Consider the following 26,529-nt stretch of genomic DNA (forward strand, 5'->3'; position numbering starts at 1 on the left):
GCCTGGCCAACATGGTGAAACCCTGTCTCTACTAAAAATACAAAATATTAGCCGGGTGTGGTGGTGGGCACCTGTAATCCCAGCTACTCGGGAGGCTGAGACAGGAGAATTGCTTGAACCCAGGAGGTGGAGGTTGCAGTGAGCTGAGATTGCGCCACTGCACTCTAGCCTGGGCGACAGAGCAAAACTGCATCTAAAAAAAAAAAAACACCGCAAATACTAGTATGTACTCATAGGATTCAATGAATTAACAGTTAGTGCTCAATATGGAAGCTAGTATTATTAACATGCTCATAGTACAGATGTGGTAACTGAGCCTGGAGAAGTGATTTGCCTCACATGTATGTGCGCACATACAGCAGTAATTAAGTCAGAGCAGGTGACTTGTTCTATATGGCACAAAAGGGCCCAGCAGTGAGTCTAAACCGCAGGCTTGTTATACAAGATCCCCACGGAAGAAGCTGGCAGCTGGAAAAGACCCAGAATGGGATTCAAGAGGTTGGGCAGTTGGGGGCAACCAGCCTGAGTCATATGCCAAGAAATCTGAGAGATCTAGGAATGTGCCAGAGAGGTCTCCAAGCAGGGCAGCCGAGGATGGCAGTGCAGCCCCTTGATCCTGGGTGGCAGTTGCCAGGATGATCTGAGCATTGCTGGGTGGTGGGCCTTGGGCCTGGGATCCTTCATGGCTGGCCAGGTGTACAACAGCTGTCCAGCAGGCATTTTCCAGGTGCCGCCTGATATGTAATCAATCTGTGTCTGCCCCCACAGCCCAGAAAACACTGGCACAGCCAGGATTTGCTAATCTAAAGTAAATGCCTCAGGAAGATGGGTTTTCATTCACCTCCCCTCCCCTACCACAAGTATGCAGGTTTACCCTCTTATTACAGGTCTGTGATAATGCAGTCCCTACGGATTATGGGGCTCACGCTGGGGACCTGCCGGTCAGGGTGCAGCATGAGACTGGTGAGTGTGAAGCCTCAGGGGAGCACTGGGGGAAGACAACCTCCAAAGGCAGAGCTGGCTTCTGGCGTGAGCCTCCTCCATGATGGAGGGAAGAGTCTCCTGGCCAATACAGAGTGGAGACTGGTCAGCAGGGCTTGTCAAAACCCTGAATCCAAATCTCAGCTGCCTTACCAAGGCCTCTAAGGTCCCCTGTCATCTGACCTCCTTTCCTGCCATTCTAACCCACATTAGCCGCCCTTCTGTTCCTTGAGTGTGCCCGCGGCCTTCCCAGCCCAGGGTGTTTGAGTGTGCTGCTTCTGCAGCCTGGAATGTCCTTCTAGCCTGGGCAGCCGCCCACCCTCACCTCCATCCACCACCCACTTCTCTCCTCCCATCTGGTGCCTCTGTTCTATATTTTTTTAGCATACTTTTCTTTCATAGTACTCATTATGATTGTAATTAAAAGTTACTTGACAAGTCTGTGCCTTTACTACAGAGTAAAAATTATATGAGGGCTGAGACTGTTGACCAGTTTTCCGAGCACTCAGCCCTGCAACTGCCACATAATAATGAATAAACCTTTACTTAATGAATACAAAAACAGAAAGCACCCAAAACTAAGCTTTATAGAGCCCACCATACCTGGCACTGTCACCGAGCTTTCCAGACCCAGTGTCAGGTCAACCTGAACTGCCCCTGCTATTTCCCACCTATGCTAATGGGTGGTCATAAAAAAAAAAAAAAAAAAAAAAAAGCCAAGAAGGTTGTTCTGACATGAAAAAGGAAAAAGAACCCACCCCACACACAAATCAACATTGCTGGCCTAAAGCTGAGCTGCGTAAGATAAAACAGAGCTATCTGCTGCCCACAAAGCTATTACAGCCCAAACAAGTTAAAACACTGAACCACACTCTGAAACACTGAAAACTGCTTACTATCACCATTTTGACCCAAAGGAAGAAAAAGAGCAATCTTTCAAGCACTACGGATATGCTTTGTTCAAAGTCCAGGAATTTGGCCTTTGTCTTGAGTACCTGGGCTGAATTGGCAACAAACTCTTTACAATTTAATACTTAAAAAGTCGTAAAGGTGGCAACATGGCGGTGTCGTGTAAGGCCCTGGTGCTGGGTGTTTGTGAAGGACTTAGCTTCCACGTGACATCTTCCCTTCCCACACTCTGGCAGCTTTCCACCCTGCAGTCACTGGTCGCTTCCTTCTGGTGTCTGCTCCCTCCCCCAGCCTCCTCTCCTCCTCTCATAAGAAGCTAATCTGGAGACGGTGCTGGGTCTGTGGCCTCCTGCTGGGTCATGGAACTGCAGATGCTTTGCATCCCAGCACACCAATCTATAAGCCCTTGCCCCCCATCAGGCAATGAACAGTAGATGGAAGAGGCACGATCGTGTGTACTTATAACGGTGGTTCTCAGCACAACTATGCATATCAGACTAACTTGTGGAACTACAAAAAGAATTTGAGATCAGTGATATCACTGACACTGAGCCAGGGTTTGGGAGACAGGGTCTGGGCAGGTGTGCTTTTGCATCCTGCTGAAAATTACCAAGATATATAGTCCGCACGACCTGGCCTGTGACTTCTGACTACACTATGAAGGAACAGCTTACCATGTCTCCTGCTTATGCTGGAGACCCTCTGGGCAGCTGAGAACTGCTTTGAAGTGACATCCCCATACTCCTAACAAATGCAACAATGTCCCCATTGTGACTTATCATTTGACAAGAGGAAGTCACCTACATATGTCATCCAAGCTGTGTCCCAACACCTAACAAGCACATATGTGCTGTGTGCTCAGCACCGTTCTACATACTGCATGTATATCATTCCATTTAGGCCTCACAGCAACCTTTCTCATTTTACAAATGAGAAAAGTGAGGTTCAGAGAGGCTGTGGAACTCAGCCAAGATTGTTTAGCTATTGGTGGCAGAGCTGGGATTCAAACCCAGGCAGCATGACTCAAAAACCACACTTTCCACTTCAGGTACAGGAGCATAAAGAACTTAGCTTGTCCATGTTTTTCTTGGTTTCATTTAGCGACCCAACTATTGAAGGCTCATAGGGCATCACACCAGCCTACTGACCAGTTTACATCTGGCAAAATGTAAGTGGGCCTGGAGCAGGGCTGCCACGTGTGGGGTACAGGCTATGCCCTGTGGTAGGCTGAGAGGCAGCCCAGGCTCTGCTTGGTTGGGCATGTCCCTCGGTGCAGGGCTGCAGTCCCTGCCAGGAGGAGGCCACTTCTTACTGTGCACAAAGATGCCATATGGGACCACCAATAGCTCTGGGGTGAATATTTAAGGGAAATTCAGTATTTTCCATAAATTCTACTTTTAATTCATTTTCTTAAAAAATGTATACTTCAAAGTAATATATGACACTTATGAATATGACTTATTTTGATTTTTATCCCCTTCCATTTCAAGATAATATTGAGTGTATATGTAGGGTTACCGTAAGATGGGGACATAGAAAAGGAATGGCGAAGAGATTAAAGTTGCTGAACTAAAGGAACTGAGACACTCCCAAAGCACTGTTATGTCCATTCCTAAAACAGGGCTCTACAATACTTTAGGATAAGGCACACCATGTCCAGTCTGGTACAGTGGCTAAAAGTCTGAACTCTGGCATCTGGGGGACCTGGTTCTGTCATACTCTGGCTGTGATCTTGTGCAAATTTTAAAAACTTGCCCTTCAGTTTCTTCCTCTGCAAAATGGGAGCTAATACTAGAAGATACTCGGGTTAACATGAGGACTAAGTGATACCTTTAAAGTGCTTGGCATAGTGTCTGGCATAAAAATCAAGCTTCATAAACATTAGCTATTATTATTATTACTATTACCAATTAATTCTTAGTCAAAAATGTCAGCAGAAGCAAGTATTAGCTAAGCCTTGGCCCCAGGCCCCAAATTAGGGAAAGTGAAATTCCTTAATGGCAGGGACAAATGTCCTGTTTCACTGTGTGCCCAGAGTTCCCCAGACCCCATCACAGTGCTTGATACCCCATAGGGGTTCATTAACTAATTATTCTTTCTTAATTCAGACAGCAGTTACACCTGAGCTTTGGCCAACACACACACACACGCATGCACACACATACAGGCATTTAATTACAACTATCATTTAAATAATTTTCTTTCTTTAGTTGCATTGTTAGCATCTCTTCTAAGCAAATGGAAAAAGGAATTATTATTATTATTTTTTTTATTTTTTACTGACAGGGTCTCACTCTGCCACCCAGCCTGGAGTGCAGTAGCTTGATCATTGCTCACTGTGGCCTCGAACTCCTGGGCTCAAGTGATCCTCCCACCTCAGCTCCTGAGTAGTTAGGACCACAGGTGCCCGCTAACATGTCCAGCTAATTTTTTTATTTCTTTGTAGAGACAGGGTCTTGCCATGTTGCCTAGACTGGTCTTGAACTCCTAGGCATAAGTGATCCTCCCGCTTTGGCCTCCCAAAGTGCTGGGATTACAGGTGTGAGCCACCACACCAAGCTGGCAGTAACCATTTAAATAAAAAATATTCAAGTTCACTGTTTATTACCTGTCCCAGTAAAAAGCTTGGTAGAAAGGAGGGTGTTTAAGATAAATACTTGAATCATCAATACATTTCCATTATATGTACGTATCCTCTTAAATCAGAAGGTCACTCAAATTTGTGTATAAATTGATGAATAAAAACAAAGCTAGGGTCTTATCTGTGTATTGAGTTATATGTCTGTTTTAGATAGTGAAATTCTTTCACCTTCCTAAAGAAGCCTCTCGTGCACTGTTTACAGACTTGACAAATTACATCTGCTCCTTTCTCTTCATCCAAAGGGGGTTTTTAATAACATATCAATTTGGTTACAATTTATTTTAGAGAATATTTTGGTGTTTTGGGTTTTTGATTTTAGAACCTTTTTTGTTTAATTCTCAGTTTAATGAATTCATTAGTTTGTATTTTGTTCAGTAAAAAATAATTTAAAATTTGGGTTCACTTTGGGATTTGGCATGTTTGTTGTGCTTTATTTTAGATTTTGGTTCAAGCTTCCCTTGAAGTCCTTGATTAAATTACCAGGAACTGTCAGATGTAGTCGACAGTTCCAAGCTTTCCCTTCGTGTTCTGTGGGGCATCCTTTTTCTTCCTGGATAGTGAGTTATCTTTATCTTCAGAGGTAGAGCACTGCTTACCCACTCCTGGGTTTAAATTACTGTTCCACTAACTTGCTAGCTGTATGCACATGTACAAATTAATTAGCATCTCTAGACTTGGTTTTTAAAAAAATCTATAAAGTGGACACAGCAGTGTGACCTTGTTCTTATGAGGATTAAACAATACAGATAAAATGTAGTATCTCATTCTATAGATCCTTTTTGCTCTCGTAATTTTCTATGAAAATTCCAGAAAACAAACAAAAACCTATAACCACAGCTTTTTCTCCAGCTCATCTCATTATGATACTAGCAACCAATTAAATGCTCGGTGGTTGAAAGGCATTGGAAGCAGGGTCAGTTTGTAAGTGGGGATTTCCCTAGCGCTGAAGTGCAAAGTTGAGTGGCCTGGAGAGATTCAGGCTTTAAGAGCTTCCTCTAAGTCCTGGCAAGATCAGCTCTGCAGGCCGTATGGTCAGGAGCTGAGGGGCTCAGGCCAGGCTGACCCTAAAAGAAGGGAAGCCAGGGAAAAAGCGCTTGCGGAAGGCACATGCAAAACCAAATTTTTAACAAAATAGGGGGCTATAGGTAATACAGTATGAGTTCATATATTAAGGCCTTGGGAGAATATGTTAATTTTTTGGTACAGTGAAAAAAACCTATTTTTTGGTATTTTCATCGTATAAAAAAGTATTTTTATAATACTTTCAAATAATAGATACATGCATCATGATGTAATATTGGGATAAATACAGTCAATAACTGTGTGTTAACAGACAAAAAATTAAGTGACTATATTGTTTTGGGGAGCCCTGCATGCCCACTAAGGATAAGGCACCCACACAGCCCCACTGTGAAGAACAAACAGAGAAGAGGTTAGGGGTTCAACCAACCAGAGGGGAGCTTCTACCCCTTGAGTGGCTTTTATAGGCCCACACGTTGCCCCTTCCCATTCAGGGAAAGAGATTGAGCAAATCCACCCTCAGAGCATCACTTTACCCTGAATTAGATGATTATTCAGTTTCTTCACACATAGAAACATCAGGGCAGCCAGCTTAGGAGTGTTAGGAGACTGGGCTAAGAAGGCCAAAGAATTTCAGTACAGAAACACTCTGTTCCCTTCACAGCCTCATCCTGCTCCATCCTCGCCTTGGTAGTGAGGGGCCTTTTAAACACAGTAAGGTGACTTATGCTCTGAGAGGCAATGAGTACCAGGCCAAGAAGAGGAGGCAGGGCAGAGGAGTGTCCTGGCCCAAGAGGTGGGGCAGGATGCAGGATGAGAAAGGCCAGAGAGAAAGCGATATGGGGCTCCCCCTACCCGGAAAGCCTCTGCTGTCCTCCTGAGTGAACAGTAGGTAGCCCAGTGCTGCAGCATGCTCCTGGAAAGGCCTGGCTCTTTCTGCATTGCTGAACCTGCCCATTCTGCTCTTTCAGGTGTCACGGGCTTAATAACGAGGTTAGAGTCATAAAAGTGAATGCCCCAAGGCAGTTCCTAGCTCTGAGGGCAGGCAGTCCCTCTTAAAAATAGGATTCCTTGGGCAGAGCCCTTCCCCAGTGGCAGCTTTTTCAGGGGTTTGCTTTTGGGTTCCTTTAGATTTGATGACCACAGCCCATCCCCAGTTCACAGTGCTGTGTCCACAAGATGGTGCTGAGACCACACAAAGAAATGCTCCTAGGTCCCAGGTAGCCAGTCATTCAGCCCCAAGACCTTTCTCAAAATGGGCAGATGAGTAAGCATCACTTCACTAGGACCAGAGCTTGAGGTGTTTTAGATAACAAAAAGCACAGAGGTCATGATGCTTAGTGGAACACGCACTCTGACTCATTCTTATTTGCCACAAATGGATTTTAGAGATTCTTCAGATGGGGAGTGGGGTGGGGGGCTGAGGATGGCTCCAGCCAGTGTGTGAATCTCCTAGTTAGAGATGTCCCCACCAAGGAGGGAGCAACTGAGGGGCCCTCAACTGTAGCCTTTGCCATACGACAGCCCTTTGAATGTTTACCCTTTCCTGGGCTATATATCTCCAATTTCTTCAGCTACTCCCTTGTAACAACAAAAACAATACAAAACAAAAAAACCAAAAACTTTACAGAAAAGCCTAAGATCGCATAGTGTGACCAAAAGACGTTTCTAGACTCCTTGATGGGTGTGGTAGCTCACACCTGTAATCCTGGCACTTTGGAAGGCTGAGGCAGGACGACTGCTTACAGCCAAGAGTTCAAGACCAACCTGGCCAACATAGCAAGACCCAGTCTTAGTTAAAAACAGAAAAAAAAAAAAAAGAAGTTTCTAGACTCCTGGTTCCACATGGCTTATTATGCCATACTCCTCGAATGGCAGATGCTGGGACCCCACGTATTAAAGTGGTTGACCTCACTGTAAGCCTCAGTTTCCTCATCTATAAAATGGAGTGACTACTATACATATCATGCAGTTTGGGAAGGATTGAGAGTGTATGAGCACTCAGCAAGTACACAGCAAGTAGTAAGTGCTCAATAATTGATTTTATTTATAATATACAGACTTTTTTTTTTTTTTTTTTTTTTGCCCGAACTTCTCCTTTCTTCCCTTGTTTTATTCTTCTCCTTTGGCTTCCAAACCTCCAGGACTGGATTTTTTTTTTTTTTAACTGAAACTCAAAATTTCCCTTGTTTATTCTGGTTAAACTTAATTGTGTATGCTTTATCCATCCTTTCTCTGCCTGTTGAGGTATTTTAGAATGTCAATTCTATCTTAAAATACATCTACTGATCACTCAAACATGCTCTACTGATTCCTGCTCCAGAAGCTTTCAATAAGTTCAGGACAGTGATGACTGTGATAAAAAGACATGACTGTATTCTAGCTCACCTCCACAGAGCAGCAGAATGGGATCATTCTTCTTCCCCAAAAATCATATTTTGAGATCAGTACTGTTATACTTAGAAAATATTTTAAAATCTATTAGAATAAGAAAAGAGAAAGCCTTGGCTTCATCTTTAAAGAAGGAAACTGAGCACACATCATCAGGATGTGACCCTGTACGAAGCAGTTCTGAACAGCTTAATCCATCAGTATGTTTGGACTCAAGATACTGAGGCCACAAGGCAAGTAAGCTCTTGAACTCAGATCCAGAAAGTTTCAGAGCTCCTGGGAACAGAATTGCTGGGAATAACCTAAGAATAAAAGATCAAGATATCAAGCTCCCTGGAGCTGATCTGTAGTCTCTGGGCTGGTCTTTGGTTACAGGTGACCCAGTGCAAAACTCCAACCAATTACATTCTCTCAGCTCCACGGTTTCAAAAACACAGCAAGACTCTAATTTTCAACTGTTCTTCTCTATTCCCTCATTCTCCCTAAGTAGCTCATTCCAATTGTTTTTCTTGGGCTCACATCCCAGCATCCTTGTGCCCCACCCTGCCTGGAATTCAGGCAGCCTGCGATTGTTTCAGCGCCCATATCCGCTTACCCAGCAGAACACCACCTTCCTTATCATGACTCCTCCCAAAGGCCAACCTTGTCAACCCAAACACAGAACAAAGACAAAAACACCCAGCCATATTCCTGTGTAGCCTTGTACCATTTGCAAATCATTTTTTTTTTTTTTTAGATGGAGTTGTACTCTTGTCACCCATGCTGGAGTGCAATGGCACAATCTTGGCTCACCGCAACCTCCGCCTCCTGGATTCAAGCGATTCTCCTGCTTCAGCCTTCCCGAGTAGCTGGGATTATAGGCATGCGCCACCACACCTGGCTAATTTTGTATTTTTAGTAGAGATGGGGTTTCTCCATGTTGGTCAGGCTGGTTTCGAACTCCTGACCTCAGATGATCTGCCTGCCTCGGCCTCCCAAAGTGCTGGGATTACAGGCGTGAGCCACTGTGCCTGGTCTACAAATCACTTTCATACATGCCACCTTATTTTCCTTCTCACAATGCTACTGCAGGCAGGGAAATTGTATTTCCATTTCAAAGATGGAACACCAAGGCTCAGAAAAATGAAGACAAAGTCCCAGCATCCCATCACTTGTCACTGGAAAGGCTGGGTTTTCAGCCCTGATCTTGTGACTCTGAGCTTCAAACTAACTTCTAACATACTTAAATGGAAGACTAGATTTGTGTGATTCTAAACATTAGCAAATATAAACCACCATCTCATCTTTTGATTGGTATGCTTGACAGCTGTGCTTGTTTTATGCCAAATTCAGTGTCAAACATGTATCTGCCACTCAAAAGAACTACATATGTGATATGGTTTGAGTTTGTGTCCCTGCCCAAATCTCATGTTGAACTGGAGGAGGGGCCTGGTGGGAGGTGACTGGATCATGGGGGCGGATTTCCTCTTTGCTGTTCTCCTGATAGTGAGTTTTTACAAGATGTGATGGTTTAAAAGTGTGTGGCACTTTCCCCTTTGCTGTCTCTCTCCTGACGCCATGTGAAGAAGACGCCTGGTTCCCCTTTACCTTCTGCCACGATTAAGTTTCCTGAGGCCTCCCAGTCATGCTTCCCGTTAAGCCTGCAAAACTGTGAGTCAATTAAAATTCTTTTTTTCATAAATTACCCAGTCTCAGGTAGCTCTTTACAGCAGTGTGAAAACAGACTAATACAATATGGTTAGCTATTTTTACCAACAAAACCAGTTTTTCCTGATCAGCCTATAGCATGCCATTAACACACTGCTGGCCAGGTGATCATGTAAATATTCTACTTTGTATTTTCTACCATCTTGCATTACTTGATCACACAGCATTTTGTTTAACTTGTTCTATAAAATGAGAATAACTCCTGAGAAGATTATTGTGATAGCTGAAGAAGGCAGTGAATATAGAGACCTTAGCTAGCAAATATTCAATTAACAGTACACCATATTACTACCACTAACAAATTTTCAATGCTTTCATTAAAATCAAGCAGAGTTTTGTTTTCTTAACAAGTATCTGATGAGGTATAAAGCAGCATCAGTACAATAATTCAAAGAAACAGAATGATTTCCCCTCCTTGGCCTTTTTGAATCCTTTATTTCTTCCCTCATTCAGCAACCTCCTGGAGCCCACTCTCCAACGGAGGAGAGGGACGTGCAGACAGTTCCTATGATGATGAGAGTGCTCCACCGATGGGGCAGCCAGGGCTCGGGAGGAAGCAGCCTTAAACTGTGGAAGAGGAGTCACAGCAAGGGAGGCTGGGCTCGCTCTTGAAGGATAGCGAGAATTTCCTTGGAATCCAAGAGGGAAAAAGGCATTCTTTTGTAGGAAGAGGTCTAAGCAAAGGCAAGAATGATGCACTTGGGGACGGGCAAACAGGTGGGATGGCTGCCCCACAGCCATGTGCAGGGGCATGTTAGGAGATGGGGAGGAACCCTGGTGGGGCCTAGTCATGAAAAGTTTCCAATATTGGATGCGTTTGGACCTTATCCTCTAGTCCCATAGTTCTCACCCCCTAACACATACTGAAATCGCCTTTGGAAACTTGAGAAGACACCAATACACAGGCCCCAATTCAAGATTCTGAGTTGTTTAGTCCTGGGTGGGGCCTGAGTATTGGGCTTTTTATTTATTTATTTATTTATTGAGATGGAGTCTCGCTCTGTCACCAGGCCGGAGTGCAATGGCGTGATCTCAGCTCACTGTAACCTCTGCCTCCTGGGTTCAAGCGATTCTCCTGCCTCAGCCTCCTGAGTAGCTGAGACTATAGGCATGCACCACTACACCAGTACATACTACATTAATTTTTGTATTTTAGTAAAGATGGGGTTTCACTATGTTGGCCAGGGTGGCCTCCATCTCGACCTCATGATCCGCCTGCCTCAGCCTCCCAAAGTGCTGGGATTACAGGCGTGAGCCACTGCACCCAGCCTGGGCTTTTAAAATAAGCTCTCTACGTACAACTTGAGTAACGGCAAACCATTTAAAAGATTTAATACGGGAATGATTTGACAAATTTGCAGACAGGTCACTCTGAAAGCAGTTTATGAGAAGGGTGTCTGGAGAAAGTCTGAAAAGAAGGCAAAGAGACACGTGGGGATGAAAGAGGGGGGAAAATTTGAAAGCTATTTGAAAGGAAGAATCGACTAATTGGGAATTAGGGGCAAGGCAGTGGGGCAAGAATGATTGACGTGTCAGTTCTACTGCATCTAGATGTGCCACTAACAGGTCGGGAGCCCAGATCAAAGAGCTGGTTTGGGAGGAGGATAATGAAGTTTGTGAATTCTGAGCCCCCTCTGAGAAGCCTGAGAAAATGCAGGTGGCTCCCTCAATCAACAGACATCCAAAATGGACTTCAGTGCTGAAAGGGAGCTGGAGTGAAGATTCAGATGTGCAGTGCAATGACGTATGGGAGGTGGTTGCAAACATGAGCATGAATTTTGCCCAAGTTGAAGTAAACTGGATGAAAAGAAAATAGGGGTAAAGGGGGAGCATGAACAATGGATGCTGGTGCATCAGAACCACGTGCAGACCCTTACTACAATTTCATTTCTTCATGCCACTCCAGACTGAATCTGGTAAGCCCCAGAATCTCATTTCTAACAAGCTCTCTTGTGCTGCAGGATCAAGGCTAGGTTTGGACACTGTACTTGTTTCCTGGGGCCGCTGTAACAAATTACCTCAAACTTGGTGACTTAAAACAACAGAAATTCATTATCTCACAATTCTGGAAGACAGATGTCCAAAATCAAGGAGTCAGCAGGGCCGTGCTCTCTGTGAGGGCTGCAGGGAGAGAATCCTTCCTTGCCCCTTCTAGTTTCTGGTGGCTCCAGTCTCTCCTTGGCCTGTGGCTGCGTAATGCTCATCTCTGCCTTCATCTGCACATGGCCTTCTCCTTTCCACAAGTGTCTCTTATAAGGACACTTGTCATTGGCTTTAGAGTCCACCTCTCATCTCAGAATCCTTAATTACATCTGTGAAGACCCTTTTCCCAAATGAGGTCACACTCACGGGTTCTGGAACATGGACACATCTTTTGGGGGGCAGCCATTCAACCCACAACTGACACCATGACAGTAGCTCACATGAATGAATGTGAGAGGGAGCTGGAATCCGGAACTCCATGCTAAGCTTCCTGACAGTGGTAGGAAGAGGAAGAAGAGAGGAAGGGTGAGCAAGCCAGCTCAGAGACTCCTAAGATATCCAGTTGCACTCCCAAGTTGTGTTCTGCTCAAGCGACCACAGGCCACTGTGAGTTCAGGGCAAAAGACCACCTTAGAGTACTCCACAGCATGGAAAAAAAATCACAACAATCATAAATTCACAAAAAGCCAGGCCATGCTACCCTCAAAATGTAGGCAAGAACTTGGAAGAGCTGAAAAGGTTTTTAATTCATTTTTAAACTAGATTAATGCAATATGAAGCTGGAATTTCCTCTCTAAGATTCTGCAGCCCTTTTCTCACCACCCTAGTAGTTTCCAGTCCAGACAGGTCACCATGGCAGCATGGGATTAATTATTTCTGTCTTTCCCATTGTTTTCTTAGGAGCAGGCAATGCCCTCGGCCATGAACATTAAAGAAGTTCAGTTACACTTCCCTTTTCACCACCTACAAGAGTCCCATAAATATTCACTGAGAGCAGATCACCCCTCATTTTTATACTGATACATGTTCCACCATTAAAATCCTACATTATTTGTGTCAGTTGCCTGATACACAAAGGTTTTCTGTCCCCTAAAACAGGACTTTCCCTGCTTGGCTATAGGGTTTCCAAGGCCAGAAGGTCAGTGGGGCTGGAGATGGTAGAAAGGAATGAGGCACTATAAGATTAAACTCACAACCAGGGGACAACAAGAGTCTTCAGAATCAGATTCTTAATGTGGTCAATATCACCCCATCATACATTTCTACAGCAGGGCTTAAAAGGCACAACCCTCAACCCCACCCCCTAAGACCAAAGCATCCAATCCACCTCCTAGTTAGCAAGTCCACAATCTTACATAGGTCAATCTCTATGTCAGTCTGTCTCTGTGCTTCGCCGGAGTGTCTAGAGCAGCACTCCTCAAATGTCAATGTGTGTAAGTCAGCTGAGGATCTTGTTAAGTGCATTTTCTGACACAGTGGGTCTGGGGTAGGGCTCGAGGCTCTGTATTTCTAATGGACTCCCAGAGGATGTCCATGCTGCCAGTCTGAGGACCACACTTGGGGTAGCAAATGTCAGGTCTCCACTGCAGCAGCATCTGATGGCTTTTCTTTGGTCAAGTCATCCTGGAACAAGTTTCTAGAATGATTCCACCCTGGTCCCCCTAGAGTCCAGTCCACATAGCATAAGCCCTACAACTTCACTTACAATGGCAGACACTTGTATTTCTAATAAAAGCCCAACTCCTACAACGGAAATGGGTGACATAAACAGGATGAATTCCAGAAAAGCGTCTTGTATGTCTGGTCCATATTCATCTATGTCAGGGTAGAGATGACTGAGGTACCCTTGAAGATGTGGTTTAAATGGAGTGTAGGGAAACCAAGTTCCCTGACCTCTGGTGAAATAATAGCTAGAATGGAAATGATGATGATGATGCCAGTAACAAGAAAAGCTAACACTGACTGGGCACCTTTTACATCCCAGGCTCTGTGCTGTGTGCGTCAAAGACATTATGACTCAGCACCAAGAAAGAAAGGGCAGGGTTAAAAGATGTGTAGAAAAGAGGGAAAGCATTGTAAATTCCAGGGTTTGTGGAAGGTCAATAAAGGGTCAACAGAGGGAGACTGTCAATAAATTGTCAACAGACAATTCTCAGATTGTCCCAGTCTAGGACTAGTTAGGAAGTCACTGTTGAGATATTTCAGAAAACATCCTTGGACCAAACATACCAAAGACCAATTATATCAGGACATATCTGCTGTCCCTTGCTGTCATCCATCACCTGATGCCATCCAGGTTAGCCTCTGCAGGCTTGGTTCCATTTGGCTGCCTTAAGAGGGACATGCCTGGACACGGAGGGGCTTCCTCTGATGTTCTTCCTGTCTCACCCTGGGATCAGTACACTGAGCACTGGGCAACTTAGTCAGGGCTGCTCTGTCTGAAGCCTTCCAGATGTGCCTGGACACAAATACTATGCTCTGCTAGTGACCCCACTGACATAATACTTTGCCTGTATGAAATGGACATAGTTATATCCAAAGCGACTGACTTATTTGTGGTGAGATGGAGAAGGTTCAATGGCCTTTATTTTTCCCTGGGCTGGGCCTTAGACAGCTTCAAGCCCAACACTCTGCAGGAGAAGACTGGGCAGGTTGCCACTGAGGGAATTCAGATCAGTGGACTGAGTCAAATTGCATGCAACTGCCATGCAAGAAGCAGCCCATAGGCTCCATTCGGCCTGCAGATGCTCTCATTAGGCCCCGATCTATGTGAAAAAGTCTCAAACCTCCAGTTTGCCACAATCTAACCACTTGCTTACCTTCTCATACCAAGCCCACATTTAACATTCAGATTACCTTCCTGTTCCTGTATGTGAGTTTTAGATCTTAGTCTATAAAAATGTAAGTATAAATCACATGTAGGTTTTGTTCTGCCTGTGAAATTTTAATCTCTGCACGGTGATTCATTGTCCTAAAATTTAAATGCTGAGATGTCAGTATTCAAGTTTTCAAAACTCTCAGAGTGCTTCGTCCTAATGAAGGACAGGTGTTGAGAAGCCTTACCACAGAATATATTTGGGTGATATACTATTTCTTAAGGATTCCTTTAGTTTGTCCATTCCTATGGGAAAAATTTCCCTACATAAATCCTCAGAGGCAGAGTGGCAAATATCAAACTCTTCACTTTGCTGCAGTCAGTCACATTAATGATAGTCTGTTCAAGCTTCAAGAAAAAGGGGTACCTGACTCTTAATAAGCATTTCATGAAATCAGATTTTCTATCAGAGGCACTCAGCTCTCCTTCTTTAAAACAAGCGTCCCACAAGTCATCATGAGCAGGTGTGTAACGGGAAGCAACACTCACTGAGTTTTATCAGTTCCAGTATCCTGAGCTGACATCATGCTCCCTCCTGGGTTACAGTAGGTGGGAGTTGACATCATGCTGCATCACTGTGTCACACAAATACAACAGTTCCAAAAAACAGATCATAGAAATAGGGCCTGGACCATCCAGCTGTCAGGTGTTCCAAACAATAGGGTCAACACCATGAAGCATCTCCACCAAGATCACAAGTACCCTCAAGGAATCCTCAGAACTGCTCAATGAAAATGGTGGCTAAACCCACGAAGCAGATTTCAGCTTTAGTGACATCAAGGGGGATGTGCAGCTGATCCCTCAGTCCGGGGAGCATTCTGACTGTCTGGGGTGTGAGGACCTCCTGCTGGAAGGCGGCTGAGGCTCTGGGCCGGGTCTTCCCCACCTCCTCCCCACTGTCAACAGACACCTGGCTCCAGGAGCAAAATGCCAGCGTACAGAGATTATCTGTATGGGCCTGGGCCCTCAGATATTTATTTAAGTCCACGTACACACTTTCCCTGCACAAACATTTTCTTCTTCCCCATTTCCCACAATTCCTCCTCCCATGTTTCCAGTTTGAAGCCACTGCTGGCAACACTACGACCTCTGGAGGGAGGCCAGGCCTGGCAGCACAGAGCGCGAATGCAGCACAGGATTGTGAAAGTTGCCTCTTCATAGGCTCTGGAGACGCAGGCGCTTGGCAGAGCTGTCAAGCAAGCCCACCAGCAGGTCTGAGGTACAAGGAGAGGCACAGAAGCTTTCCTACTATGGAAAAGTGACCAAAACTCTGGCCAGTCTTTCGAATGGATGAACAATGGTTCAGACAAAAAAAAAAAAAAAACAAAAACCGAGTGGAAAAAATTGTGGGAGGGGGGAAGAATATTAAGGGAGCTACGTTCCAGTCAGCTGTTGCCAATTTCACCCCAAAAGAAATTTAATAGAAACAGAAGGAAAGTTTCTGGCAATAGTCAGGTACCTACATAGTTCCCCTATTCACCTAGTTTAGGGTAGAATTATCTGAGCAGAAGGAGCAATGACGTTGGTAAATAAGTTGTGTACATTAAAAAATAAATAAAACTCCCCACGCAAACTCCAAACCACTGCAGGTAAACACTCGCAATATGTTGTTTAGAAAAATTATGCTTTAAATATACTGATCTAAAAAAAAAATCAAAAGAACAGACTGTTCTGTAGAATAGCTTGAGTTTCTGCCTGTGCTTTCATTTTAGAAAACAAATGCTCATAGACCTCACAGCGGGAGGAGTTTCACACAGGGATTCAGCTCACAGAAAATGGCCACCGGCTTTGACAGACCTTAACACAACAAACAGGGCACCCAAGAGACCTTTTGGGAATATGAGGCACTTGCCTTTCACAAGGGTAATCGTCTAGAGATACACAAAAACCCCTTCTTTTTTTTCTTCCCGACCAGTAATATAAATCATGGCCTCCCAAGTACTTGTTTACAGAATACCACAATGACTAATTACCAGAACTTTTCTTATTCTCTCTGAGCAAAGGAACCTCATGGGAGAAAAAAAAAATAGGTCATTTTTAATGTAAGGGAGTTGCTAGGATTGGAGGTAAGACAACTATTTAAACTTCATAAAAGGAAAAAAAAAAAAACCTCAAAAAGTATTTTCTAAAATAGAGAAAGGCGCAAATCTTCTTATCAGAAACGCATTATAAATAGAAAAGAAACTCTTAAAAGAGATTGTTCAAATGTGACAAAAAGCTCTCAGTTTCCTGAAAATGTCAAAAACAAAAACAAATATTGACAATACTCTAAATATCCAACAGACAGGGTAAGAACTTCACTTAGAAGCAAATTTCCATTTAGGTAATTTACGGTGCTTCTGTGCACAAAGTTGCTTTACACTGTGTAGTCACTGAAGACACTCCAGAATTGCTAGACCTTCACAGGAAAAATTTTAAAGGTCAGGGTTTTTTTTTTTCTTTCTCTAGTTAGCACAGCACTCCGGGGCAGCCAGTTCTCTAACGTCTGAGTAAAACCCTACACAGGGCTTCATTTCAGTGCCACGTCATGGCTTTTGCAGACTATCTTCTTGCCTCTGCTTCCTCAAAGTGGTCCTTCTGTCCCCTCCCATTAAAGCAAAGGTGGAACTTGCATTAATCCAAGAGAAGTGCTGAACACACCACAGAAGGCATGGTTCAGCCACAGGCACCGGTTATGGCTACATTGTAAATCTCTTCCACCAAAAAACATCAAAGACCCGCACGGAGACCTCGAGAAACCTTGCTCTTTGAGCTCAAGTCAGGGACTAGAAGACCAGACTAAATAGGTTTAAGCAGGGACAGACCAGAATGCCGAGTAGGTTTTTCAAAAAGGGAATCCTCATTTTGGTGTCTGGGAGCCAATCACTGTGCTATTAGAACTAATCGGAAATCTCCGTGCTTACACGAAACGCACAAAAGTATGGGGAGACTGATCTGAATATGCGGGTCTCCCTCCCCTGGCAAGATAATAAATTTATCTTTGTTCGGACTGAATTGGTGGTCTTATTATCTAATTGTAATCAACTCTACAAATAGTCAAAGTTGTTCTAACACACGAACAGGAAAAATAACATAAATAAAACAGGGCCTAGAAACAATATCCAACTCACAAAGCAGGAAGTGACAGCTCATATCTGTCTCACCTTGCACAAAGCCTGCCTTCATGGGTTGCTGAAATAATCCCAGGATACCCTTCCAGGACTTAAATAGCCACTGGATTTCTCACGAAAATGCATCCTGGTATGAACACTCACAGTAGTGGCCAGAAAAACTGGGGTGCGCAAGCTGGGTCTTCCTCCCTCCTCGGGAAAATGTTTAATTTCTTTCAATATTAAGTTATAATATACCTTAGGAATTTTCATTTACATAAGAGAGGAGAAATGCTTTTGTAAGATGGAAAACAGCCTTCTGCCTCTCCCAGGTCAAAAAGAAATTTGCTTGACTATCTTAATTGGCAAAAACCCAAGGGCTCCAACTGGACCGGAAGCTTTGCATCACAGTGTCCTACTGCGTGTGTCTGCTGGAAGTCCAGCAGATGTCATGGTCAGCTCGCTCGCATGGGACAGTGCCAGTCCTTCTTTAAGCTTTGCTGCTGACTGCCATCTCCTGCTTTTCTGATAACCTGCCTGTTTCTGGCAGACTGGGCCTAGGACAGTGGGTTCTGTTCCCACTTTGCCACTAATGATGTGGCCTTGAGCAAGTCCTAAGACTTCTCTGGACATTTCTTTCCTTATCTGGAATGCAAAGAGGTTGGGCTAGTTTATTTCCCAGGTTCCCCATAAGCATTATATTTGAAAACCACGATTCCCAGCCAGTCCCAATCCTTCTGTAAGAGTCTTCATTCCTTCAAAAGTGGACAATCTCCCACCCTTAAATTCATGCACTTTCCTCAAAAGTGTAGAAGGTAAAGGCAGAACCCAAAGTCTGGCTAATATCGGCATATCTATGAGGACAGGAGGGAGCTGCTACATTGAGACCCCTGGGAGACCTCAGACTGAGTCCCTGCCCCTGCTTGTCCCAGCTCCTCTGCTTTTCTTTCTCGAAAGAAAATAAACTACTACACCTTAGAGCTGGAGGAAACAGCCATCATTGAGCGAAACCTTCTCTGGTTACAGGTGAGGAAACCAAACAAGCGACAATTCCTAGGCATCTCCTCTGGATTCTCACGGATGTCTTTCTTCTCACTCCACCCCAGCCCTGCAGGAGCTCTGGGCAATTTTCCTAGCCCCCTGTAGAGTTCCTCAGGGCCTCAGAGGGTAATCAACAAACATTTACTTAGCCCTCAGGGCAATCCCCCAAGGAGCAGTTTTAATCTTTCAACTGGTACAGGCTCTGGGAACATTTAGCCCAGCATAGTGACAGTGACAGCTATAGCAAGACACAAATTAATTGATCTTATCAGTGTGGAACTCCACTGGTATTGTACTCTAAAAGAAAAGCTTGCAGCAGCACAGACAGTAGATAAGGATAGGTTAGGGAGATAGGGAGGCTCCATGAGGCTGGGGTTCTGATCTCCTACCTGGCGCGTAGTTGATACTAAGTAAATATTTGCTGAACAAATTCAAATTTGCACATTATCTCTGCTCCATTTACTTCTTGTCAAAAAGTCTGAGGTTACAATAATATTAAGGATGAGGATCTCTGCTCAGAGAAAATCACGAACAGGCCAGGCGTGGTGGCTCAAGCCTGTAATCCCAGCACTTTGGGTGGCCGAGACGGGTGGATCACGAGGTCAGGAGATCGAGACCATCCTGGCTAACACTGTGAAACCCCGTCTCCACTAAAAAAATACAAAAAACTAGCTGGGCGAAGTGGCGGGTACCAGTAGTCCCAGCTACTTGGGAGGCTGAGGCAGGAGAATGGCGTAAACCAGGGAGGCGGAACTTGCAGTGAGCTGAGATCCGGCCACTGCACTCCAGCCTGGGCGACAGAGGGAGACTCCGTCTCAAAAAAAAAAAAAAAAAAAAAATCAGGAACAAACACTGGTTTCATACTCTCACTATGTGGCTGGGGAGGCAGCCCAGAGTGTGGAGAGAAGAGGCTGGCCTTGTGAGTCAGACAGACCCCAGGGTGTAAAAATCTCATCTCAGGATGGGCACAGTGGCTCACGTCTGTAATCTCAGCACTTTGGGAGGCTGAAGCTGGTGGATCACCTGAGGTCAGGAGTTCAAGACCAGCCTGGCCAACGTGGTGAAATCCCATCTCTACTAAAAATACAGAAATTAGCTGGGCATAGTGGCAGTCACATGTAATGCCAACTACTTAGGAGGCTGAGACAGGAGAATCACTTGAACCTGGGAGGCAAAGGTTGCAGTGAGCTGAGACAGCGCCACTGCACTCCAGCCTGGGCAACAAGAGTGAAACTCCATCTTAAAAAATAAAAAATAAAATAAAAAAAAACCTCTCATCTCTACAACCTTGGCTATAGTTGTTGAGTTTCTTTTTGCTTCACTTGCCACACCATGTTGTCTGAGGTTCTAAAAGATGGCAGAGATAATGCATACAAAGTATAGACCTAACTCCATGAATGTCAGTTCCATCCTCTTTCCTTGGAGCTGTGGGTATAGAGAGAGAAACTCTGTTTCTAGGAATGGCTCCAGGCCATCAGCATCCTCCTCCAAAGAGGCAAACCAGCAAAAGGATGCTGACATCATTTTAAAATGACTCAATATAGTTTTCATAAATATATTCCCACTAAGTCATCTTATTTCTAAATTATGTATGGAGAACATAAAGAGCAATTCAATATACATGTCAAATGTTTTATACTTTCCATATCTAAGTTAAACACCAAACATGTCTATATACCTCAATCCTTTGTTGTGAATAAACAAAGAGGGGAGCTAGAACTAGGAAGAAAAAAAGGATACATTCTTTCTCTCTCTCTCTCTCTCTTTTTTTTTTTTTTCTTGAGATGGAGTGTTGCTCTGTCACCCAGGCTGGAATGCAGTGGTGCGATCTCAGCTCACTGCAACCTCTGCCTCCCAGGTTCAAGTGATTCTCCTGCCTCAGCCTCCCCAGTAGCTGGGGCTACAGGTGTGTGCCACCATGCCTGGCTAATTTTTGTATTTTTAGTAGAGACGGGGTTTTGCCACGTTGGCCAGGCTGGTCTCGAACTCTTGAACTCAGGTCATTCATCAGCCTTGGCCTCCCACAGTGCTGGGATTACAGGCATGAGCCACTGTGCTCAGCCAAATGATTTTTTCATCTATAAAATGGAGTTGGGATAGATGAAGAATATGAACTTTAGCCTAAAAATTAAGTGACTTTAAGATGCAGAGATTGAGGGAAATAATATAATGACAGAGATGTTTATCTACCAGAAGACAGAGTCATGTAGAATAATTTAATGGCATGACTGTGTAGTGTTGTCACTATATATATTGCTAACAAACAAGTTACAGTGGTTTTGCAAACTCTGGCCATGGGACAAGGTGTCATCACTTATTCCACAGAAAAGAAACTGGTTTGCAGGCAGTATGTTCCCCAGTACTGTGATCACACAGCAGAGAGCCATGAGATGATGCGGGGCGGGAGGTGCAATAATACCACCATTCCCTGACTCTCTGGAAAGTATTTGCTTTTATCTGATTATGCATATAATCCATTAACATTCATGATATAAACATTTTGAGCATAGACATATCTCTGGTAGAAACAGGATTTGAAACTAGCATCTCAAATCTCAGGTTTATACCTTCCTCTGCTTCACAGAAGTTGGCAATTGTTAATCTTCGTCACCAGCCATGACAGTGCTTTTAAAATGCAGATTCCCTTGCCCCACCTGGGAATCCACATTTTGACAAGTTCCCCAGGTAGATTCTTGTCCATACTAAATTGATGGTCACTGGGACTAACCCAGAATAAATCAGTGGTAATAGGAGGTGTGTGCTTTCCATGATAAAATTAACAAATTAAAATGAGTCTTAAAGATAAGGCTTTATGTGTAGATGCACATTATATAAATTTATATATCTATACAAGGTTGTGAGGGGAAGGGAACCAATATTAATTAATTGCCTGCTACGGTATATAGAGATCCTGACCAAATTATATATTAGTTGGTTTTCCAAATAATCCTATATGAGTTACGGATGGAAAAAGTCAGGCTTAGAGAGAAACTCTTCTAAAGTCACAAGTCTGGAAAGTGGCCCAGCTAGGTTGTGAAACTAGATTTATCTGACCCCAGTCTCCTCATTCCATTGTACTAAGCTCATATGCACGTGAAAACACGCAGACACGCATATGTCATACAATAGCCATATGGTAAAAGGCAATGGAATGACATTATTGTTAGAAACTTTTTGCATCAACAGAAATGTAGTTTTTAAAGGAGTCATTCTATTAAGGGATATTCTTTAATTTGTATGCTGACAACAGAATACAGTGTATGACTACTATTAAAACCACATTTGACAGCTTGAATTTTCATAATCAGAAATGTGTTCTGGGACTTGCCAGGGACAAATTTAAGAGTGATTCTTGATTTGTGTAAGCTACACACTTATGTAAATTAAACCACTTAATATTCATCATATACGTCATATTACCTTAAAAAGGAAAACACCAACAATGTAACTTCGCACTTGTCAATCCAAGAGTCTTCCTAAGCTCATCCCTCACCTTCCAGGGTCTGACGTACCTGGTTCCCTCCATTGGGAACCTCCTTCCGCTGGCTTCTGGAGTTGCGTTCCTCCATGGTTTTTCCTTACTATCCTGCCAGACTTCTATCTGCCTCCCTGGATCTTCCATTCTTTTCGCAAAAGGCTCCATCCTCAACCATTTTCCCCCTATATTCTCTCTCAAAAATCTCTTTTCCCGTCTCTTGATATTCTCTCTCAACAATCTCTTTTCCTGTCTCTTGACTTTTTTGTTATAAACCAAAGACTCCCAAAGGAGCCCTGGCCTTCCTGTGGAGCACAAAGCCCCCTTCTGCCTGGGAGACAGCATGCTTCAACACTGCAAACACAGCACCTCTAAAATGCAGCTCCTTACCTCCTTCTGAGTTTCTTCCATGGGTACTACTGCTCTGGAAACTGCAGTGTCAGCTTTAGCTGTTCCTTCTCCACTGACACATCAGATTCTGTCAGTTCTTCCCTCTGCATCTGTTCCTTTCCCATTTCATTGTTATCAACCATTTCAGGCCTTTCCTGCCCCTCTTTTTCCTTGGTGGGTCATAGCAGCTTAACTGGCCTTCTGGCCTCTAGTTTCTGCCCTGCCTCTCCTCCTGATCTCCCCCAAGCTACTCACAAGAGCCTGGTCCTGAAGCACAGCCACAACACTCCCCTGTTCAAGTATCCTTAATGACACCTATTGGTTAATGCATTCACATTTCCCAATTGGCATTCAAGACTGTATCATTTGGCACCGAATGTTCTACAGTTTTGATGCCTGTATATAGACCAGTTCTAACTCAATTGGACTTGACTCTTTTCCCTGAATATGCTCCACATTTCTTCATCTCCTACTAGTCCTCCTATCTCAAATGCCTCTTCCCCGTTCTTTTATTGAAATGCCACATCATTCAAGGACTTGCTTAGATGCTTTTTCTCAAGAGCCTCTCGACTGCTAGGGATAAAAGGGACCCCTTCCTCCTCAAATTACCAAAATATCTTCTTTTTGCATTTATCAGATGGTTATTTCTGCATATCTTCTTTCCTCAACAGAGTCTGAGAACGAAGAGACCAGATTTTTGTGGCAGCTGAATTCTCCATTCTCTCTAGCACAGTCATACTTGTAGTGGATTGCTGTACAGCATTCATAGAACACCTTAAAGTTTACAAAGCATGTTCACATTCAACATCTCATTTGTTTTATTTGGGGATTAAGTTATCACAGGTAGCATTCAAGTCTTGCAGTTTGATTTCTGTGGCTTATTGCAATTCTTAGAGCTATCTCTAATCTTCTACCTTATAAATTAAACAAACATATTTCTTAAATTACTTTACTTTTGAATACCCACAGTCTTCTGTGGCCTACAAAGCTAAGAGAAGAGAACGTTTCAAATCAAACAAAACCCGCTTGCCAAACTGCTTTTTCTTGGATTCTGAGTTAAATGTACAAATAAAAAGGCCTCTATAAGCAGGTAACAAGAATGACAAAATCAAAATTTTAAAGAGAAGTGTGAAATTCCTTTCTAAAGATATTAAGATTTTTAAAATGGCTTTCCTATATATCCATTTGGAATTCTACATATGGGTCAATCTCCAACATCCATGAGCTGATGTTCCAGCATATTAACAATAGAAAATTGCTAACAGTTGAACAACAAATTCTTTGCTAAGAGACTGGAAATGACTAATATGATTGTAAAAACAAATCTGCCTGGTCTTGAGTACCCAAGTGCCTTGTAGAAGCTCAATAAACATTTGTTGATGAAAAATAAATCAGTGAATTCAGAGAAGGTCTTACTATCATTTATAAATTGAGGGCATAAGTTTTAATAGATGGGCGGAAGTATAGATTTAAGTGGAGAAAAAAGAAAAATTGAATTTAGAGGTAGAAATTTTGGTATGTCTATGACTCTGGTCTGTCCCTGTGATGGACCCCACTCTGCAACTGCTGGAGAAGCAGGGAAGGAGGTGGGGGTGAATGGCAAGCACCATCCATCCTACCGTGCCTCTCTGGAATCAGGCTGCAAGCTCCTCCAGGATGGTCACTTTGCAGTCCTGGCACAGTGCTGTGCCCACAGAAGGGACTTCATACATGTAGTATGAGATGCAAAGCCCTCCATGACCTGTCTCTATTTTCACATTTCAATCCTTTACGCCTATTCTTCCTCACCTCATAGGGCTATCGTGAGGGGTAAATAAACAATACTGTGCTTAAAGCCCTTCACACGCTGCCTAGCATACACATGCATACAAATGCTTGATAAATGGTAGTTGTTATTGTCACCATCTGGGACTTCGTATATGGCTCCAAGGTAGAGCTTAGTGTGTTGGGCCGTCAATACTTGGCTGTGACAGCTGCAAGGGTCCTGGGGATGGTCTCTTCACGTTTGTATACTCTGTGCCTAGCAGAGCGCTCACCTCACAGAGGGCCCTGAAGCTGGCTACGTGACTGAGCAATGAAGATCCAAGGTCCAGTCCTGCCTTGACCCCAACTCACTGGGTAACCCTGAAGCGTCATCTAAACTCTCTGGGCCTCAGCAATGTCAGTGCATCTTTCCAGCCTAGGGAAACTAGAGATCTGTGAAGAGACATGTAGAAGACTCCAGAACAATTGCTGACAGAACTGGAATGAGAAACCAGCTGTCCTAAGGCCTTGATCTCCTAGTTCCCCTTCATCACGGGGGCTTTACACATCCGGTCTCCCAGTAACACATCACTTGAGTGTCATGGTCACTTTGTAACCCCAAAACTTGATGGATTGCTGTCTTGAATCATATACCCTTTGGGAGTCCCTCAGAAAGACCATTTCCTGTCTCATGTAGACTAAGGAGAGACGCGAATTTAGTTACCTCAGTTAGAACGGACCAGCTTTAACAGAGTTAGATTCCTGTGCTTTGGAAGAAATCACTTGGAAATCCTTGGTTCTGAGTCCTCCATTTCTTCCACATCAAGATCTAAAAAGAAAAAGAAAAGTGCAGTGTCCCATGACTAGCTGCTAGGATTTGATGTTTTAACAACAATAACTGCAATTAGCACATACTGAACACATAAGTCAAGCACCCACAAAGTGGTTGACATATGTGGTTTCGTGTTGTCTTCATAACAACCTTCAGATGTAGGGAACATTCCCCCATTTTACAGCTATAGAAACGGAGACTCTAATGGGCCACAGAACTTGTTCGAGGTCACACAGCTGGTTTATGTGACAACTAGGACTCAAATCCAGATTCAATTGATTCCAAAGCCTGGGCCATTAACCAGTAAGTCAGGGTTTTAAAAACTTTTCAGCCAGTGACCCACTGTTTTAAAAATTTATGTTATATAAACTGAAAACCAAAAGTCTCATAAGACAATGCTTATCTTCACTATGTGCAATGCATGTTATTTTCTATTCTATGTTTCTCTGTATTGTACTGTATATTCTATATCGTTAAGATTTCCAGTAGCAACCCACTAAACTGATCCCACAGTCTTCTAATGGGTCCCCCACTCTTGAAAAACACTACACTTAGATATAGCGCCTCACTAGCTGCTTCTCTGAAACCAGGACAAAACTGTTCCACATTTTTTTAACCATGAGAATCTGACCAAGTAGTTGAGCTTCACAGAAGAAAAGTCTTTAACCTTTAAAATGTGTATAAGGCACTATAACACATATCACCTATAATCGATCCTTAGAAGGGATATTCAATTAGGGCCAACGTCCTGAATGGAATTAGGCACTTACCTACCGCAGTGCAGGAGTTATAAAGCGGAACCGCGGACAGACTAAAATCTCAGGTGATTTATGATGTACCCTACAAAAAAGTGGCTAACGGCAGGCGGTTGTGTTGTATGTTGTACCAACAGTTCAGACCTAACTACTGCAGAAGTAGGCGGCTGAGACTGCAAACCCCTGGGGGCAGGGCTCTCTGCCTTTGCACGTCCCGTTCAATTCCAGAGTCTTGGTGTTGCATCAAGGAAATTATCAAGTTCCCGTAGGGTCAGGACTAGGGTCCGATTCTCAATCCAGGAGACAGGAGGTGTGACTGTCAACGCAGTGCCCGAGCCCGCTGGACTCGAGCCCACCACGTCCCCAGTCCCGGGAGCGCATTCCTCCTCGGCCCCCGCCCTCTAGCACAGCCGCGCAGTTGGGCCACGAGATGCGGCGCAACCTGCCCGCACTCTCCAGCCGAACCCAACCCGCCCCGCCCCGCTCCGCTCCGGGCGCGGGCCCCGGAGTCCGGGCACCTGCGGGCGCTTCCTCCCCGCGGGCAGCTCGGCTCTGCTGCGTTTTCGAAGCTCAACCCTTACGAGGGTTTCCCCAGCTCGGCTTCCCGGCTCCCTCCAGAAGCGAGGTGCAGTCGGGCTGGCGGCGCCCCGGGCCTCATGCCCGCAGGCCGCGCCTCGCCCCGCCCCCGGCCCCGTGA

The 26,529-nt window shown here is 44.2% G+C and overlaps 1 protein-coding gene across 16 annotated transcripts in view; it reads right to left on the reverse strand.

The window, feature by feature from the left end:
* ZBTB38 (zinc finger and BTB domain containing 38) overlaps positions 1–26,529 on the reverse strand; it is a 161,768-nt gene that overhangs the window by 57,908 nt on the left and 77,331 nt on the right. For 9 of the 16 annotated variants that reach the window (XR_012095573.1, XR_005241895.2, XM_038002780.2 and 6 more), the window contains one exon: positions 24,970–25,074. Coding sequence is in view for 6 of the 16 variants with exons in the window: in XM_038002775.2 (XP_037858703.1) it covers positions 23,112–23,132 (21 nt within the window). In the remaining 10 variants the exon portion in view is untranslated. Of the gene's footprint in view, positions 1–23,111; positions 23,277–24,969; positions 25,075–25,847; positions 26,518–26,529 lie in introns of those variants that run through there. The other 7 variants (XM_038002775.2, XM_038002776.2, XM_038002771.2 and 4 more) reach the window with 2 other exon arrangements.

This window comes from Chlorocebus sabaeus, chromosome 15 (genome assembly GCF_047675955.1).
Source record: "Chlorocebus sabaeus isolate Y175 chromosome 15, mChlSab1.0.hap1, whole genome shotgun sequence".
NCBI lineage: Eukaryota > Metazoa > Chordata > Mammalia > Primates > Cercopithecidae > Chlorocebus > Chlorocebus sabaeus.